The sequence below is a fragment of the Rhinatrema bivittatum genome, chromosome 2, assembly GCF_901001135.1.
Source record: "Rhinatrema bivittatum chromosome 2, aRhiBiv1.1, whole genome shotgun sequence".
In the NCBI taxonomy this organism is placed as follows: Eukaryota; Metazoa; Chordata; class Amphibia; order Gymnophiona; family Rhinatrematidae; genus Rhinatrema; species Rhinatrema bivittatum.
The window spans coordinates 500,551,324-500,568,218 of NC_042616.1; the positions used below are offsets into that span (position 1 = coordinate 500,551,324).

Consider the following 16,895-nt stretch of genomic DNA (forward strand, 5'->3'; position numbering starts at 1 on the left):
TGTTAAATTAAGTGTAAGAATAAGAGCATGCCCTTTATGGTTTAACAAGGTGACCAACAAGGTTTCAGTAGTGAATTACCTCCTAAAGCCCAACTGAAATGGGTTGAAAAATGTGGAATTAAACAGGAAATTATCCAGTTGAACCAGATCAAACATCCAGGCTATGGGAGCTGATGTTGGGATGATGCAGTGTTTCCTGATTATGAGCGATGACAGTTCAGGAATCCCTCAACCTCAACCTGATAGATTCCTCGACAACTGCCATAGGAGCAGAAACCAAATCTGTCTTAGCTAAAAGGGGGCTATGAGGATCATGGTCCCCTGATTTCTCCTGACTTTTACCAAACATTTTGCTACTACAGGATTTGGAGAATAAGATTACAGAAGACCCTCTCCCCAACCTAAGGAGAAAGCATCCAAGGATAGTTTCCCTTGAGACCCTCTCCTGGAACAGAAGTTCAGGACCTTTCTATTCAGAAGAGTCATTAATAGATCCACTACAGATGTGGAATATCTAATTTTATACCCCTTGCCAAAGGACCATTCATGTGGTTCCAGGTTACATTAGCTCCCCAGCCCAGGCTGGATGCAGCTATGGTTATGACTAATTTAAGTTAGAACAATTTGGAAGGAAATTCCTCTAGCCAGATTTGATTGAATCAGCTACCAGGACAGAATCCTTGAACTACTGGGTAAGCTGGATGCTGTCTCAAAGATCATGAGTAGCCTGAGTCCACTGTGATCATAGAGTCCAGGCTTGTTTCATATGGAGATGCATCAAGGTAGCAAATTATACTGTTTATGCCATGGTGTCCAACACCCTCATCATATCCCATGCTGATCCTTGCTATTTTTATTTCTCCCTTTGCAGATATCAATGCAATAATCCTTACTTGTAGAAGAAAGGTTTTTACCTGAGTCATATCTAGCAGAGCTCTTTATAAACTCAAATTGAGATGACCGGCTCAAATGGGATCATTTATGATGAATCCTAATAAATTAAACTCCCAGATTGTTTTTATCACTGAGTCTATAGCACCTACTTGATATGTGCTCTTGAACTGCCAATTATCTAGGCAGCAAAAAATGTGAACCTCCAATTTGCATAAATGAGCAGCAACCACCACAAAACATTTTGTGAATACATGTGGCACCAACGCAGCAGCATATGATTTTGGAGGTAGTATTTCCTTACTACAAATCTGAGATATTTCCTGTGACCTGGAAATACATCTATATGAATCTGAGCATCACATGTGTCTTGAGGGAGATACTCTGACATGCCCTTCACCTTTTTCAGAATGTGTCACGTATATTGACTAATGAACAGCTGGAAGGATGCTATGAGGGCATTGAGCATTTTGGCCTGATAAACCTTTCTCCCAATAAGGTCTAGGCTCCAAGAATCTCTCTCAGAGGCTCTCAAGACTGTATTTTGGATCGCAGGGCTTTTTTGAGAACAGATTGGACTACAATTGACTGATGAGACAATTGTTGCTTCTTGAAAAAAAAAAATTCACAAAAAAGCAGGGGCGTAGCTTGCTTGTTGTGGTGGTTACTACCCCAAACCAAATAAGCCTGATACTTCACTTTCAATGCATATCCAGCATAGCTCTCTGCTTCAACGGCACGGAGGAATGAAGAAAAGATGATTTATATTCAGACAACAACCAACAAGGACTGAATTGCACAGGCTGGGTAAAAAAATAAGCGTGGGAGTAGCTTGCTTATTGAGGCAGTTACTACCCCTAACCAATTAAGCTAGATACTTTACTTAGATGCAGCTCCAGCACTGCTCTCTACATCAATGGCGGGGGTAAAAGGTAAATAGAACCAAAAAGTTAATAAGGGCCAAGAGTAACAGATAAGTATGAGAAAAAAATAAGTGTGAAAGCTTTCTGGGCAGACTGGATGGGCCGTTTGGTCTTCTTCTGCTGTCATTTCTATGTTTCTATGAATCTAGAAGCCTTTTGGACATGATATAATTAGGCTGATATTCAGTGCCATTTAGCTGGGTAAGTTCCGCCTTATCTGTCTAAATGGCGTGGTTTAAATATTTGGCCACAGTCAGCGACCATCACTTAGTCGGATATATACTTATCTGGCTAAGTATTAATACAGTTAAGTGGTGGCAGAAGAATGGATATAACAGGGAAGACAACTTATTTGGCTAGCTCTGACGGCCCATACACCTGTACTAAAGACAGCCACATAAACTTATCTGGCTAACTTTAAGATAGCCAGATATATTCAGCGGCGCAGCTGCACCAATATATAAAGTTAGCCAGATAAGTTTATCCGGCTAACTAGCCAAGCAGCACAGCGGCTGAATATTGATGTCACTGTGCCCATCATCTTGTTAACATCTTTGGCTCCTGAAGGATCTTGTGGAGAGGCATTGCCATGATCTTCTTTGGGAGGTGGAGGTTAGAGAAATCAATGAACTGAAGGATGGCACACATTTTGGCCTTATACTCTTCCTCCTCCTATAAATTTAATGAAATAATCTCCTTTGGACTAAAATGGATTGAAGAATGTCCACCTACCGGAGATCTTTGGGTTGCTTTGATGAAGGAATTATATCAACTGGAATATGGTTCTATGTACAAGTCTTTTGGCCCAACCAAAAACATACTTTTTGAGAGATTTGGGGGCCCTACTATAATGCTCTTCCCCAATGCACTAAGACATTTGCGCCCCTGGAAGAGTCGATGTAATTTACAGAAAGGGAGAGTTTTGTTTTGTTTTCTTTTTAGTACAACACCATCTTTACTATTTTGGACACACATTTCCTCGTGGTATATTGTAGGCAATGTACACTTTTCATGTTTCTATTCCTTGCGGACCACTGTTCGTTGTTACCCATAAGGTTGTGAGTGAGGTTCTCTGCAAAGGCGGGGGGGGGGGGGGGGGGAGGAGGAAGCGACCGCTGATGAAGGGTTGTTGATAGTTTATATATCTATATATACATTTTGAAATTTGGTGGTATGTATGTGTCCAAGTTGGAATAATGCTGGATGTTATTCTGTTGTCATGCCCCAATAAAGAAATTATTTAAAAAAAAAAAAATCTCCTTTGGAAGACTTTTCCTTCATCAATTTTGCAAGAAGAATAGCAGAGACTTTCCCCTTTCCTGTAGAAGAGAGAAGACCAAAGGGAAGCTTGTTGACTCCTCCTGATCAGAGTAATCCTCAGATTCATAGGCATACCTTCAAGAATAGTTAGACTTTGAGCCAGAAACAAAGGTTGGCAGTTTGGTCTGAGTGTGCACTTGCGTCAAAGACAAGGTCTCAGTGAGGATCCCCCTTGTCTATTGTATAAACCCTGATGAACCTCTGGGCCTTGGAGAAGCTTGTCTCATGTGATGCACTCAAAATTGATAATGGTGTGGGGTTCCTGACATATTTCCAGGAAGAAGCAAAGAGTCCTTCCACCAGATGCCATAAGTTTCCAGCAGGGGTTGGAGTTCGGTTTACAAAGTTAAAGGATGTTGATGCTGATGCACCAATGGTCGCAATCCTATGGTGCAATACTGCTTGGATCCTTATTTACAATTCTTCCTCAAAAACTGTCAATGCCGCATGGAAAGGAAGAGTGGTCATATGTTTCTAGGACATTTGAGAGAGACTGGTGGCTGGTATCTGTGCCCTTACAGGCTGCTGTGATTCCCAAGATGTACGTGAGGGTGAGTTGCCACCTCTACAGGAATGCTTAGGGGGATTTACCGCCACAGTCAGAATCATCCTGCTTCCAGCATCGTGAATCACTGAAGGCAAATGCTGATAAATGTTAGCCTTTGCCTGACCCACTGTATCAGTATGCCTCAATGCAGGTAACAATGAAGCAGAATCCTTCATTTTCATCAGGTGGGGGAAGTTAGATAATTATCTATCTCCCTGGCTTATATGGGTGCTCAATGTTGAGGGAAATCAATGCTTCCTTGATGTCAATGCACCGCCAACACATGGTGCAGCTCCTAGGCCCTTTGATACCAAAGTCGATGGGCCAGATTAACTTTTCCCAAAGATCATTTCCATTAGCTTTAATCAGGAACTGTGTTCAGTGGAGGTCATCTTACCACAATTGGAGCATTTGAGATGTTGTGTTCGTCTCCCAGGCAGAGCACACATCTATCATAAGAATCTTTGACAGACATGATAAGTCCATATTAGAGGCACTTACTGAAGGCACTGGCCCTCTTCTCTTTATGGGACATCAGCCGAAAAACAAGACAAACCTGAATAACAATTTTAAAAGAAAACCTTGACCGAGATCACCAAATGTAGCAATACCGATCCAAACAGCGGCTGCTGAAAAAAAACCAAGAAAACTTGAAAAGTAATCGAAAACCTACCTAGTGAACTTAAGAGGGCTGAGAAAGCAAACAGAGGCCATGTAATGAAAACACATACAATTTTAGCAAAAAATCTCTTCAGATAAGAGATGCAACTATTGGGTTCCACAAAAAAATAAAAACGGAAAGGGGCCCCCGCACATTATCCATGAGGCAGATAGCATGCAGATGCTCATTACAGTGTGCCAAAAGCTTCTAGAAGCTATGAAGTAAACCTAACTGGCTGAGGCTTCATTGGATGGTATCACCCACCTGTGAGGACGTCACATCCTGCTTGTCTTCGGAGAAAGGAATAAATTATTATATACAAAATATATAATTTTTCATTTTCATATGTGCCTTGAACATGCTGTTAAAACATTTTGCTTTGCTGAGATGTTTGTTTATTTATTTCAAGTCTTGTTCTAACTGTCCACCATCTTCAAATATGAAATGTCATGCTGCTATACCCAATAGTCTCTGAGGGTATGTTACCATTCTAATATGCTGTATCCCTTGGGTGATTTTTATATTCAAGAAGGTGGGTAATAAATCCAAACAAATGAATAAATAATGTAGAATAAACAACTATGATATCATCAGTTATGTGATAATTGTTCAATATGATGATATAAGGGTTCACTTTTAAAGATAAAAATACCATGTTGCTCAACAATATTGAAAACTTATGTACATAATTTTTCAGGTTATGTTTATAAAAACTAAGTGCACAATTTATCCACACAAAAAGGAGTGTAAACAGAGGCGCTCTGGGGGCAAATTTAACTTTTACCCATTGAGCACACATATTCCGTGCTCTCCGAAGAAAACTACATGCATATGTCTGTTCGGAAAAACTCACAGACCTAAATTTACCTGGATAAAATTACACTTGTAGCTTTATCTGACTATATTTAACAGAAGACTCATATGCATGTTTCTCTGAATATCCCTGAAAAGTTATGTGCATAACTTTCTCCAGATATTTCTGCCACTTGCTGGATCTCTGAATATTGACCTCTATAATAAAGAATATCATTACCTTGACTTCTTTGAGGTTCATACATTCATCCCAGGAATAAAACTTCCTTTTCATCCTGTAAAAATATAACACCAATATTAAAAAAAAAAAAAGTTACTTTGGATCTTGAATGTGTTGAAGCCAAAGATTTGTTTTTCTTTTCTTTTGTGCATATTTGCTTCTTTGAAAGTTATATTCCGATAAAAACACTCCTATGAAGATGTTACAGGAAGATTGCACAAAAAGTATTTAAAAACTGAGCAAGTTTGTAAAATACAAGGATCTTAATAGAATATTCATAAATTATTGAATTATTAACCTATGAAAATTAGTCTGTTATATTCAAAGATTCATATTTGTAAGATCTTTTTCTTCAGAGCAACAATACAATTTAGGTCATATATTATCCGCAATTCAAAACAATAGAATTGGCCAGAACAATAAACAGAAATCCTAGGAGTGCTCTTAAGTTTAAGCTGACTTGGTGGCTAATTAAGAGTGCTGCAAGCTGCTGTGCAGAAGATTGGGGTTCAATTTCTGGGCTGGGCTTGTGCCTCCTGTGCTGACCAGGAATGAGGATGCTGCAGATCCAGTCTTCAGCGTCCCCAGGGAAACATGCTGCATGGCCGATCCAGGGTCCCCATCCAGGAGGAGAGCATGCTGCATGGGTTGAAGCAGGAGAACAGGCTACCAGAATATGCGATTTTGACTCTTGAATCCCACTCTTGAGGACGCGAAGGAGAGCGGGCCAGTTGTGACCATGAGGTTGACGTCTTCTGTCTTCAGTTGTATGATGAGCAATACTGGCCTGGGAGTGGATGTAGAGAGTTGCCAGTGATGGTAAGGGTAGCTTTATCCTCTCTATTAGGGGAGTGGGGGATAGATGACCTCTGGATATTGGAGAGGGGATTAGATGACCACCAGAAATTGGGAGTGTGATGGTTGTTGTCCGTGAGTTGCCCCAGAAATGAGAGGCCTGAGAGCTTTCAAGATGGCGTCCTGAACGGACGTGGCAGAAAGGGGCTCCCGAATTTTCCTCTAACCTTTTTCCACTATAGCACATACAAAGCGGAAAGCCAGGGTTCGATGTGGAGAAAGCTTCTCCACACTGACCGAGGCTTCTCAGCCACGGATAGGCAGCTTCTTTGCCATGCTTTCCCCACCAACGCCGGGAGACCGGGTCGCATTGGGGGTAGTCTAGGAACGAGGACTGTCCCCACCGACCGAGTTATCTCTGAGTCCCGGTTCACTGAGGAGACCGCCACCGCCGGGCCGTGGAGAAAGTCAGAAGCAGTTGGACACTACCTCCCCCTCCGAGGAGACCAGAGGAGGGGCAGAGTCGGTAGTGCAGAGGGAAACATCTTTGGGACTTACCAACATGGAGCAAATTAACACAGATTCAAGTGGAGGTGGAGAAGGAGAAGGTCTGGAGTTGCCGTAGGACCCGGCCTGTTGGGAGTAAGAAATGGCATCGATGAAGCAGTAAGTGGGGGAAGAGAAGATGTGAACCAAGAAGTTAGAAATGTTTTATTAATGCCTCCCCAAGGGGAAGTAACGCTTTCCACGGTCTGGGCAGCCCTTAAATCTTTGGAGATGGCAATAGTGGGATTGACAAGTGAGGTGTGAGATATTAAAGGTCAAACTAAACATAATGCAATTGAACTGGTTAATCAAAAAGTGAAATTGGAAAAAATAGAAGAACGAATTGATGGTGTTGAGAAAATACAGACAAATTTGGTACAGAGTGAAATAGATGTAAATAAGAGACTGGAAAGGATAGAAAATAATCTAAGAGCTCACAATTTGAGATTTATTAATTTCCCAGTCTTTAGAAATATTTCCCCAGTGGAACTTTTCAAATTGTATGTTTCTCAGGTATTGAAAATTCCTGAAGAAATTAAGCCTGTTTTACAAAAGCTTATTTATTTCCTGGTGGAGTAAATCAAAGCAACTTGGAAGAAATATCACTGCCTGATTTAACAGCTCTTTTGGATTCATCGCAAGAAATGGTGGTTACTCAAAGAAGGCCACTATTAGTTTCTTTTGCATTCTTAATGGATAAAAATAATGTCTTCAAGCAGTTCTTTCAAAATAATCAAACGTTATTTTTTGGACAAAAGATATGGTGTTACCCGGACTTGGTTAAGCAGACACAATCGCGGAGAAAACTATTTCTTAATATGAGAATGGAAGTTCTCCAGAAGGGGGAACGTTCAAATTACAATTTCCTTGTAAATGTCATGTAATGCTTGGGGAGCAGAGATATATATTTCTAGAACCATCACAGTTAAGATCCTTCTTGGACACTCATACCAACCCCATTTAAGTTTACAGCTTAGGTGTATGTGAAGTAATAAGGTGGAGGTTTATGTAGGATGACCAATGATTTTGTTTTATTTCTGATACTGTATCGCTCCTTTTTTTCCATAGCTCTCCCGTATTTCCTTTATTAATATTGAGCTTATTTGTTAAATGATAAATGGAAATTTTATTTTATGTATTACTTTAACTGTACTTGAGATATTTCTTTGACAAGTGGTTGCTTGTATTAATTTTTAAAATGCAATAAATAAAAAAATTAAAAAAAAGAAAAAAGAAATGAGAGACCTAGTTCCAGGGGAGTCAAATCGAGGTCTCAGACAATAGAGGGACTTCTGCCTAGGCCAGCCACCTTCCCTCTAGTGCTTGTGTCCGGCAAGCCATAAGAAGTGGGATTGGACCCAGGCATAAACAGGAAGCAACAGACCTGGAAGCAGGGTGAGGAACAGGAACAAATCAGGAATCCAAGAACCTAGGAGGGAGAACAAGCAGGCACACTGAATGTAGAATCTGAAGGCAAAGCAATCTTCAATATTATGATTAGAGCTTGGGTAGAGAATTACATATAAGATTTCTGATAGGAAATTCTTCGGGAGCTTATCCTATTTGTCTCTAAGAAGCCTCTCATATTGATATTTTTACTTTTGGCCTATCATATAAGCCTTTTATAATACAAAGAATAATGGACATTTAAAACTCAAACAGTTTTAAGTTTCTGCAATGGGCATACTATGGATAAAAATGGACATTTAAATAAAATGGACATCTACACATACCCTAACCAAACCACAAGAAAAACTAGGCCTCAAGACTTTTCCAGCATTTGGGTCTTTTAGAATATTTCACAACATTTAAAAGTCAGAGCTGTAACAGTCAGTTGCAGAGCAGGTGTCTGTTTATTGTTCTGGCCAATTCTATTGTTTTGAATTGCGGATAATATGACCTAAATTGTATTGTTGCTCTAAAGAAAAAGATCTTACAAATATGAATCTTTGAATATAAAAGACTAATTTTTTGATCATAGGTTAATAATTCAATAATTTATGGATATTCTATTAAGATCCTTGTATTTTACAAACTTGCTCAGTTTTTAAATACTTTTTGTGAGAATGAGCCTAAAAAGCTCAGCTTTGTCAGAAATCAATTGAATTATGAGAGCTGCAGAATAAGTATCATATAAGCATCATATGTATTTTAAAAGAAGAAACAAACAATTAAGCGAGGCTTCATATTCAGAAGCTTCTTCCACCCCTCATCATATGGAAGAAGAGGTAAACAGCACGTGATGTTGTAATGAACTATTTTGGTCTCTTTTGACCCAAATAACCCAGATGCCCTGACATTTTAGGGGTGTGGATTTTTGATCAGATCCAACCAATGAGATGAAAGACATACATTCAGATCCAGGCAATGAGATGAAAGAAATGCAATCTTGCTCCTTGACTGCATAAGACAACACCATAAAAAAGTGAGTCCGGACCCTAAACATTTGGCAAACACTCAGCCCCCCAAACTATCTGGGCAATGTAAGGCATCAGTCTTAATGTAGACAATTTGGGCAGATGACCAAGCCTTGGGCATATGATCAGACAGAGAGATCCAGCCCAACGCAGATGCAAGTAGCTCAGCCACAGATGTGACCAGGAGACAGGCCAAACCATGCTGAGGTGTGTGATGGACTGATAGTATTTATGATAGTCCCTGAGCAAATAATGTGCTGGTAGACATCATCTAGCTACCTGTCAAGACAGAGAAAAGCTAAGATAACGCTAAAGGGGACTATAAATTCCAAAATTCCTGGTACCCAGTATGTCAAAGCATGAGCTAGAGTGGGCCGGGCCATAGTGACTCAGCAGGTTTCCCGTAATTGGTGGTCAGATGCTATAAATGAGGGAGTTCTCAGACATGAAAGAGTCCCAGTTCCAGAGGAGAGCCAGAGTTCCAGTGCCATTGATTGTCCTCCTTCCACCATGTCTCTGAGATGCCAATTACCGTATTTTTCGCTCCATAAGACGCACTTTTTTTCCCCCAAAGGTGGGGGGAAAATGTATGTGCGTCTTATGGAGCGAATATAAAAAAAAAACCAAACAAAAATCTAACAAACACCCCCCCCCCCCGACTCCCCCAAGACCTGCCGACTTAATTTCCTACAACCCCCCCCCCCCCAAGACCTGACAAATTAATTTCCTGCAACCCCCCACCCTCCTGACCCCCCCAAGACCTGCCAAACGTCCCTGGTGGTCCAGCGGGGGTCCGGGAATGATTTCCTGGGCGTGGGCCGTCGGCTGCCAGTAAACAAAATGGCGCCGACGGCCCTATGCCCTCACTATGTCACTGAGACCGACCGCTGCTATTGGTCGGTCTCAGTGACATAGTGAGGGCATAGGGCCGTCGGCGCCATTTTGTTTACTGGCAGCCGACGGCCCTATGCCCTCACTATGTCACTGAGACCGATCGCTGCTATTGGTCGGTCTCAGTGACATAGTGAAGGCATAGGGCCGTCGGCTGCCAGTAAACAAAATGGCGCCGACGGCCCTATGCCCTCACTATGTCACTGAGACCGACCAATGCAGCGGTCGGTCTCAGTGACATAGTGAGGGCATAGGGCCGTCGGCGCCATTTTGTTTACTGGCAGCCGACGGCTCACGCCCAGGAGATCGTTCCCGGACCGCTCCTGGACCCCCGCTGGACCACCAGGGACGTTTGGCAGGTCTTGGGGGGGTCAGGAGGGTGGGGGGTTGCAGGAAATTAATTCGGCAGGTCTTGGGAGGGTCAGGAGGGTGGGGGGTTGCAGGAAATTAATTCGGCAGGTCTTGGGGGGGGTCAGGGGGGTGGAGGTTGTTAATTTAAAGGGTTGGGATGGGGGGGGGGGTTTTGGGGGTTCCCACAGAAAGAAAAATTTTCTGATCTGGGGAGTGGACCGAAATGGCCCTCCCCAGACCCGAAAACAAAATGGGGAGAAAAAAACAAACTATGCACTCCCCTAATTTGCTCCATAAGACGCCCAGACGCAGAGCCGGTTTAGCACAATTTTTTTTTTTTTTTTAATTTTCCCCCTCTGAATCCTAGGTGCGTCTTATGGTCAGGTGCGTCTTATGGAGCGAAAAATACGGTAAGTCTATGTCATCATTCACTGCTATACATTCTAATTCTCCCATCTTACTTCTTAGACTTCTGGCATTAGCATACAAACATTTCAAAGTTTGTTTTTTGTTTGTATTTTCATTCAGCTTTTTAATTGATAGGGATAAGTTAGAATGTTTTTAGCTCAGGTGAGTTTTTAGTTACAGGCACTTGGACTACTTTTCTTATTATTGGAACCTCACTGTCGGGATGCCCTAATTCTAATGCACCTTTAGTATCCTTTGAAGATACCTCTCTCCGAACCATGCGCTGCTGAGCGACTGTTGGCTTTCCCCTTTGTTCTAGTTTAAAATCTGCTCTATCTCCTTTTTAAAGGTTAGCGCCAGCAGTCTGGTTCCACCCTGGTTAAGGTGGAGCCCATCCCTTTGGAAGAGACTCCCCCTTCCCCAAAATGTTCCCCAGTTCCTAACAAAACTGAATCCCTCTTCCTTGCACCATCGTCTCATCCATGCATTGAGACTCCAGAGCTCTGCCTGCCTCTGGTGACCTGCACGTGGAACAGGGAGCATTTCAGAGAATGCTACCCTGGAGGTTCTGGATTTAAGCTTTCTACCTAAGAGCCTAAATTTGGCTTCCAGAACCTCCCTCCCACATTTTTCTATATTGTTGGTGCCCACATGTATCACGACAGCCGGCTCCTCCCCAGCACTGTCTAAAATCCAAACAGTCTAACTTCAGTTAGTCAGCTACTAACAGTTCATTTAAAGTTACTAAGTTCACTATTGAGTGTTAAGAGCCATGTTGAGAAACTGCTTAATGTTTGGCTGCAGTAATGGGATTCCTATAAATGTTAGGCTTGGGAAAGGTGATTCCTTGTTTAGAAGCTGTGCTGGGGAAGCTGCTTGAAGGGTTGGCTACAGAAATTAATTCCTGGTAAATTTTAAAGCAGCTAGTGGAAGTTCCTAAAGTGATGAAGACAACTTAAGCCTCACTAGTACTTGCTCTACTAAGAGTTTCAGATATTTACACTTGTTATACAGCCAGTTTAAATTGCAGTAAACTGGAGGTCTCTAGGGAACTGGGAGGAATTAAGACCTGGAAGTTAAGCCAGGAATCTTTCTTAAGAATATGTTTGTAGTTGGCAGAAACTTAAGATCAAGCAAGCAAGACTTAGTATTCACCCCTGTTAGGACTAACTAAGGTGAAATACAGAGAACAGAGAAAAGGGCTCTCTAGGGAAAAGTTTATATTGTAAGCATTGGTTGTGATCTTCTTTTGGAACGATGGTATATAAAACACCCAAATAAAATAAATAAATAAACTTGATTATTAGAACCAAAGCAAAATAGTGTGTTGTGCATTTGTTATTGTTTTAAACCCCTGGAAACTTACTTTCTGAAATTATAAAATCTTGTATTAAACCATAGCTTGGTTGTCACTTTGGTTTTTCTTGATCTTCTACATGAAAGGGTCTATTTTAGGCTTATCTAAGGGATTAGGTATTTAGAGCATAAGAACATGCCATACTGGGTCAGACCAAGGGTCCATCAAGCCCAGCATCCTGTTTCCAACAGTGGCCAATCCAGGCCATAAGAACCCGGCAAGTACCCAAAAACTAAGTCTATTCCATGTTACCATTGCTAGTAATAGCAGTGGTTATTTTCTAAGTGAACTTAATTAAGAGCAGGAAGCTTTGTAAAGGCCATGGTGAAGCTACAGATGAGGCAATAGTTCAAGTCCCTGCTATGCAACACTCCCTCTGCTGGTAGTTCCCAGCCTAGTAAGGTTTAACTATAGCCTTTGTGCTTTAGAAGTAGGCAGAAACAGCGTCACCAACTAGCCAAGTGGCAGTGTCTGTCACCACAACATCATAGGTGGGCCTAAGACCAGAAGGAGAAATGCAGAGACGATATGGACTCCTGGCTATGTTACAAGACACTTCACTTCAGGGAGTGGTAAGAAAGGGAGGACACTTGGTAGTTAGAAACACTGTTTGTATATCATATAGTACAAGAAATTGAAAATTGAACTGTGAAAATATAAAATTACTTATACGTATTTACCAACAATAAATTACATTATATACATTATCTCAGAGTCATAGAATTTGTGCCAGAGTGTGAAAAGTTCAAGAATAAATGTGTACTGTGCAGTCTGTAGGTATATATTACCCATCATTCCATTCTCTAACTGGGCTAAAATCACATGGGTTCATGATCTGTACATTAAGTACCCAAACATTCCATCATTAAAACTTCCTTAACACTACTTCTGGGAACAGATCCAGTGTATGAGGGCCGGAAGGTAGCACCAAGCTCTGGCAACTGACAAGATGAACCTGCCTCAGTATAAATACAGGTCTGTAAAAGAAACAAGATGGCTGCCAGGGGAAGTGTCGGGCACTGGGTAGAAATACTGGCTAGATAGTCCAAAACAGCTCACAGTGGCACCTGCAGGCCAGAGAAGAATCCAGCAACAGATCCTTAAAGTACTCCCCACCCTCTTCAGGGACAGCCTCAAAATGGCCCCTTGCATTGCTTTGCAAGAAATTTCTTCAAAACACTAGATGCATAAAGGTCTGATGCATGAACCCAAGATCATTCTTCAGGGCCATACCCCTTCCAATGGACCAAGTACTGTACTTTATTATGGGACACTCTAGAATGAAGATTCTCTTCAACCTCAAATTCAGGTTGGCCATCAACTAGAACTGGATCCAGAGGTGTTTCTTGCCTATCGAAAGATCTGGTATGGCCGGTTTTAACAGAGAGATGTACAATAAAGATGGTATCTTAAAGGTGCTGGGAAGAAGGCACACTGTTACTGAATTTATTTTTTCAATAATGGCATATGGTCCTATGTACTTAAGACCAAGCTTGACACAAGGGAGCTTGGATCTAGCACATACTGGACAAATCAAAACATAAGTTCTACAGTCCTTCTGCAGGTAAAGCTACTAAAAAATCCTGGAAATCATTTCAAACGTTTTCTTAATCCCTGGATGTCCAGAGAGCTTGGAATCATGGCCCCATTTGAAAATATCTGGGCGACAAGTATCTGGAACAAAAGTATGCCCAATAGGCGGTTCCTGGTCAGACGATTCCAGGTTAATTTTTTCTATCAGATCACTCTTGACAGCATTTGTGACAATCTTAGAGGCTGGTATAATAGGGCTTTTATCTCAAGATTCAGGAGTCTCTTCAGAGGAAAACTGTGTGACAATGCATCAACCTCAACATTTTTCAAATCAGGGCAATAGGAAGTAATGAACTGAAAACAGGCGAAGAGCATGGCCTACTGGGCTTCCAGGGGGTTCAAACTTTTCACAGCTTCAATATAAAGTTTTGCGATCTGTAAGGATAGTAATCAGGAAGGTGTCTCTTTCCAAGAAGATTCTCCATTCTTCCAAGGCCCATTTGATGGCAAGAGGTTATTGGTCTCCCACATCATAGTTATGTTCCACGAGAGAGAACTTCCAGTAGTGGAAACATGAGTGCAGCCTAGAATACAGGTCGAGCCTGTGAGAAGACTGAGCCTGCGCTATACTTGAAGGCATCTACTTCTAAGATGAAAGGCTTGGCCGGGTCAGGTTGATACAGGATTGAAGCAGATGCAAAGAATTGCTTCAGCTCTTCAAATGCCCACCGAGTTTGAGGATTCCACAAATTTGTGTGTGTGTTTTTCTGTGTAAGGGTAGTAAATGGAGCCAATACCTTAGAGAAATTTTAAATGAAGCACTGATAATAGTTAGCAAAACCCCCAAATCATTGGAGCACCTTGAGATCCAAAGGTATTGGCTAATTAAGAACTGTGACTAGGATCTAGGAATCATCATTGAGAATGCATTGAAATCTTTTGCTCAGTGTGCAGCAGCAGCCAAGAAAGCAAATAGAATATTAGGAATTGTTAGGAAAGGAATGGAGACTAAAACAGAGAATATCAATGTCTTTCTAATCACTCCATGGTGTGACCTCATCGTGAATACTGTGTACAGTTCTGGTCACCACAACTAAAAAAAAGATATAGCAGAATTAGAAAAGGTACAGAGAAAGGCAACCATAATTATAAAGGGGATGGAATAATTCTCCTATGAGGAAAGGCTAAAGAGGGCAGGGCTCTTCAGCTTGGAAAAGAGACAGCTGAAGGGAGGTATGATAGAGGTCTATAAAATGAGTGGAGTGGAATGAGTAAACAATTGTTTACTCTTTCAAAAAGAGTACAAATACTAAGGGACACATAATGAAGTTACTAGGTGATATATTTATCTATTTATTTAAAATGTATATCTTAATCGCTCCTCCAGATTAAAAAAATCACTTGAAACAATGTACAATCATCAATTAAAATCATAAATCAAAATAAAACATAATAAAATATTAAAACATCAAACAACATAATACACAAACATATTTAGATCTGCTGTTACCTTCCTTATCAGCTCTATTCCAATCCTACCTTAAATCCCCATAATCATAAACTATTTTTTCAGCCCTTTCCTAAATTTTAACAAATCTCTCTCTTCTTTTAAAGAACTTGGAAGTTCATTCCACAATTTTGGTATTACTGAAGAAAAGGCCCTGTTCAGTAAGTGAACTTGTTTAAACATTTTTATCGCAGGCAGTTGAAGCTGTGATTTCAAATTCGTTCTTAGCAGCCGCTTACTTTGATACCACTTAATACGGCCTCTTAATTGAGGAGGACCAATTTCATGTAAAATTTAAAGGCCAATAGCAAGCATTTAAACTTACAATGCTGAACTATGGCCAGACAATGCAATTTCAAAAGCCACAGTGCAGCTGAAACATTCCATGGGCAACCCCATTATTACCCATGCTGCCACATTCTGGATCACTTGCAAACTCCTAGTTACCCTATCTGGCAACACAAAAATATGGCATTTTCGTAATCCAAATACGACAGCACAAGAGCATAGATCACCTTTTTTAATGCACCCAAATCCAGAAATGTTTTCACGCCTGACCCATATCACTCTCTAAAATGCTGCTCTCACACTGATGTAACATGTTTTTCCAATGATAATCCTGGATCTAACTTAACCCCTGAAGATATAACCTCCTCTGCTGGAGACATCATGTCCTATAATTAAGGATTAAATAATCCTTCCCCTAATCCCAGTTTTAACAATTACATTTTCTGGGATTAAGAACAAGCCCATTGCTTTGTAACCATAATACCACAAACGACAAACACTCATTTAATTTAACCACTCTTTCCTCTTCTCTATTTCTAATGAACAAGAAGTTGGATATCATCCACATAAAGAGATGAGGTGAATCCAAAAGATCTGAATAGACCCTCAATGGGAACCAAAAACAAATAAGAATTTAAGAAGTTGCCATATTGGGTCATACTGAGAGCCCATCAAGCCCAGCATCCTGTTTCCAACAGTGACCAATCCAGGTTACAAGTATGTGGCAACAGTGCAGGTGCAAGGGACTCCAGCAGCCCTAGGCGGTGACATTGTCATGATATCATCACTCTCTCTCTTACCCGACCCATCACACAAAACGCACCTCTGTTCAGACATGCGATTTCTCCTGTTGCTGCAAGCCTCTCCAGCCTCCTTACATTTCAAAAATACTGCCCAACCATCGGACTACGGTGCCCCGCCCACATCCAGTGCCCTAGGCGACTGCCAGGGCAATGGATGTGGTACTTGCCAGTCCTGCCTGGCAAGTACCTAAACGTTAAATAGAACCCATGCTATTAATGCCAGTAATAATCAATGGCTATTCCCTAAGTTAACTTGATTGTTACGTTTAGGCAGTGGTCAGGTGTCGTAAACACCACCTTCAGGAGTGACTCCAGGTGGAGAGAGACAGGGATTGCTGGAAAGTCTCTGATGATGGCTGGAAAGGGAATGCGATGCAGGCAGGAGAGTATGGAACTGGGTGATGGCTGTGATATGTGGAGCAGAGTACTGGCTGGCAAACAAAGTCAAAGTCCAGGCAGGCGGCAGGCAAACCAAGGTCAAGGTCCAAGCAGGGTAAAGGCAGGCGGCAGGCAACAAAGTCAAAGTCTAGGCAGGGCCAAGGCAGGCAAACACAGGAGTCTACAACCAGGCAACCACACAAGAACCTTATTGCAAGGCAGAGGGCCCGAAGGTCACACACATAC

The 16,895-nt window shown here is 41.5% G+C and overlaps 1 protein-coding gene across 3 annotated transcripts in view; it reads right to left on the minus strand.

Moving 5' to 3' along the window:
• MAK (male germ cell associated kinase) overlaps nt 1-16,895 on the minus strand; it is a 218,254-nt gene that overhangs the window by 187,767 nt on the left and 13,592 nt on the right. For all 3 annotated transcript variants that reach the window (XM_029590648.1, XM_029590650.1, XM_029590649.1), the window contains exon 2: nt 5,376-5,430. In XM_029590648.1, the coding sequence (XP_029446508.1) occupies nt 5,376-5,430 (55 nt within the window). The remainder of the gene's footprint in view (nt 1-5,375; nt 5,431-16,895) is intronic.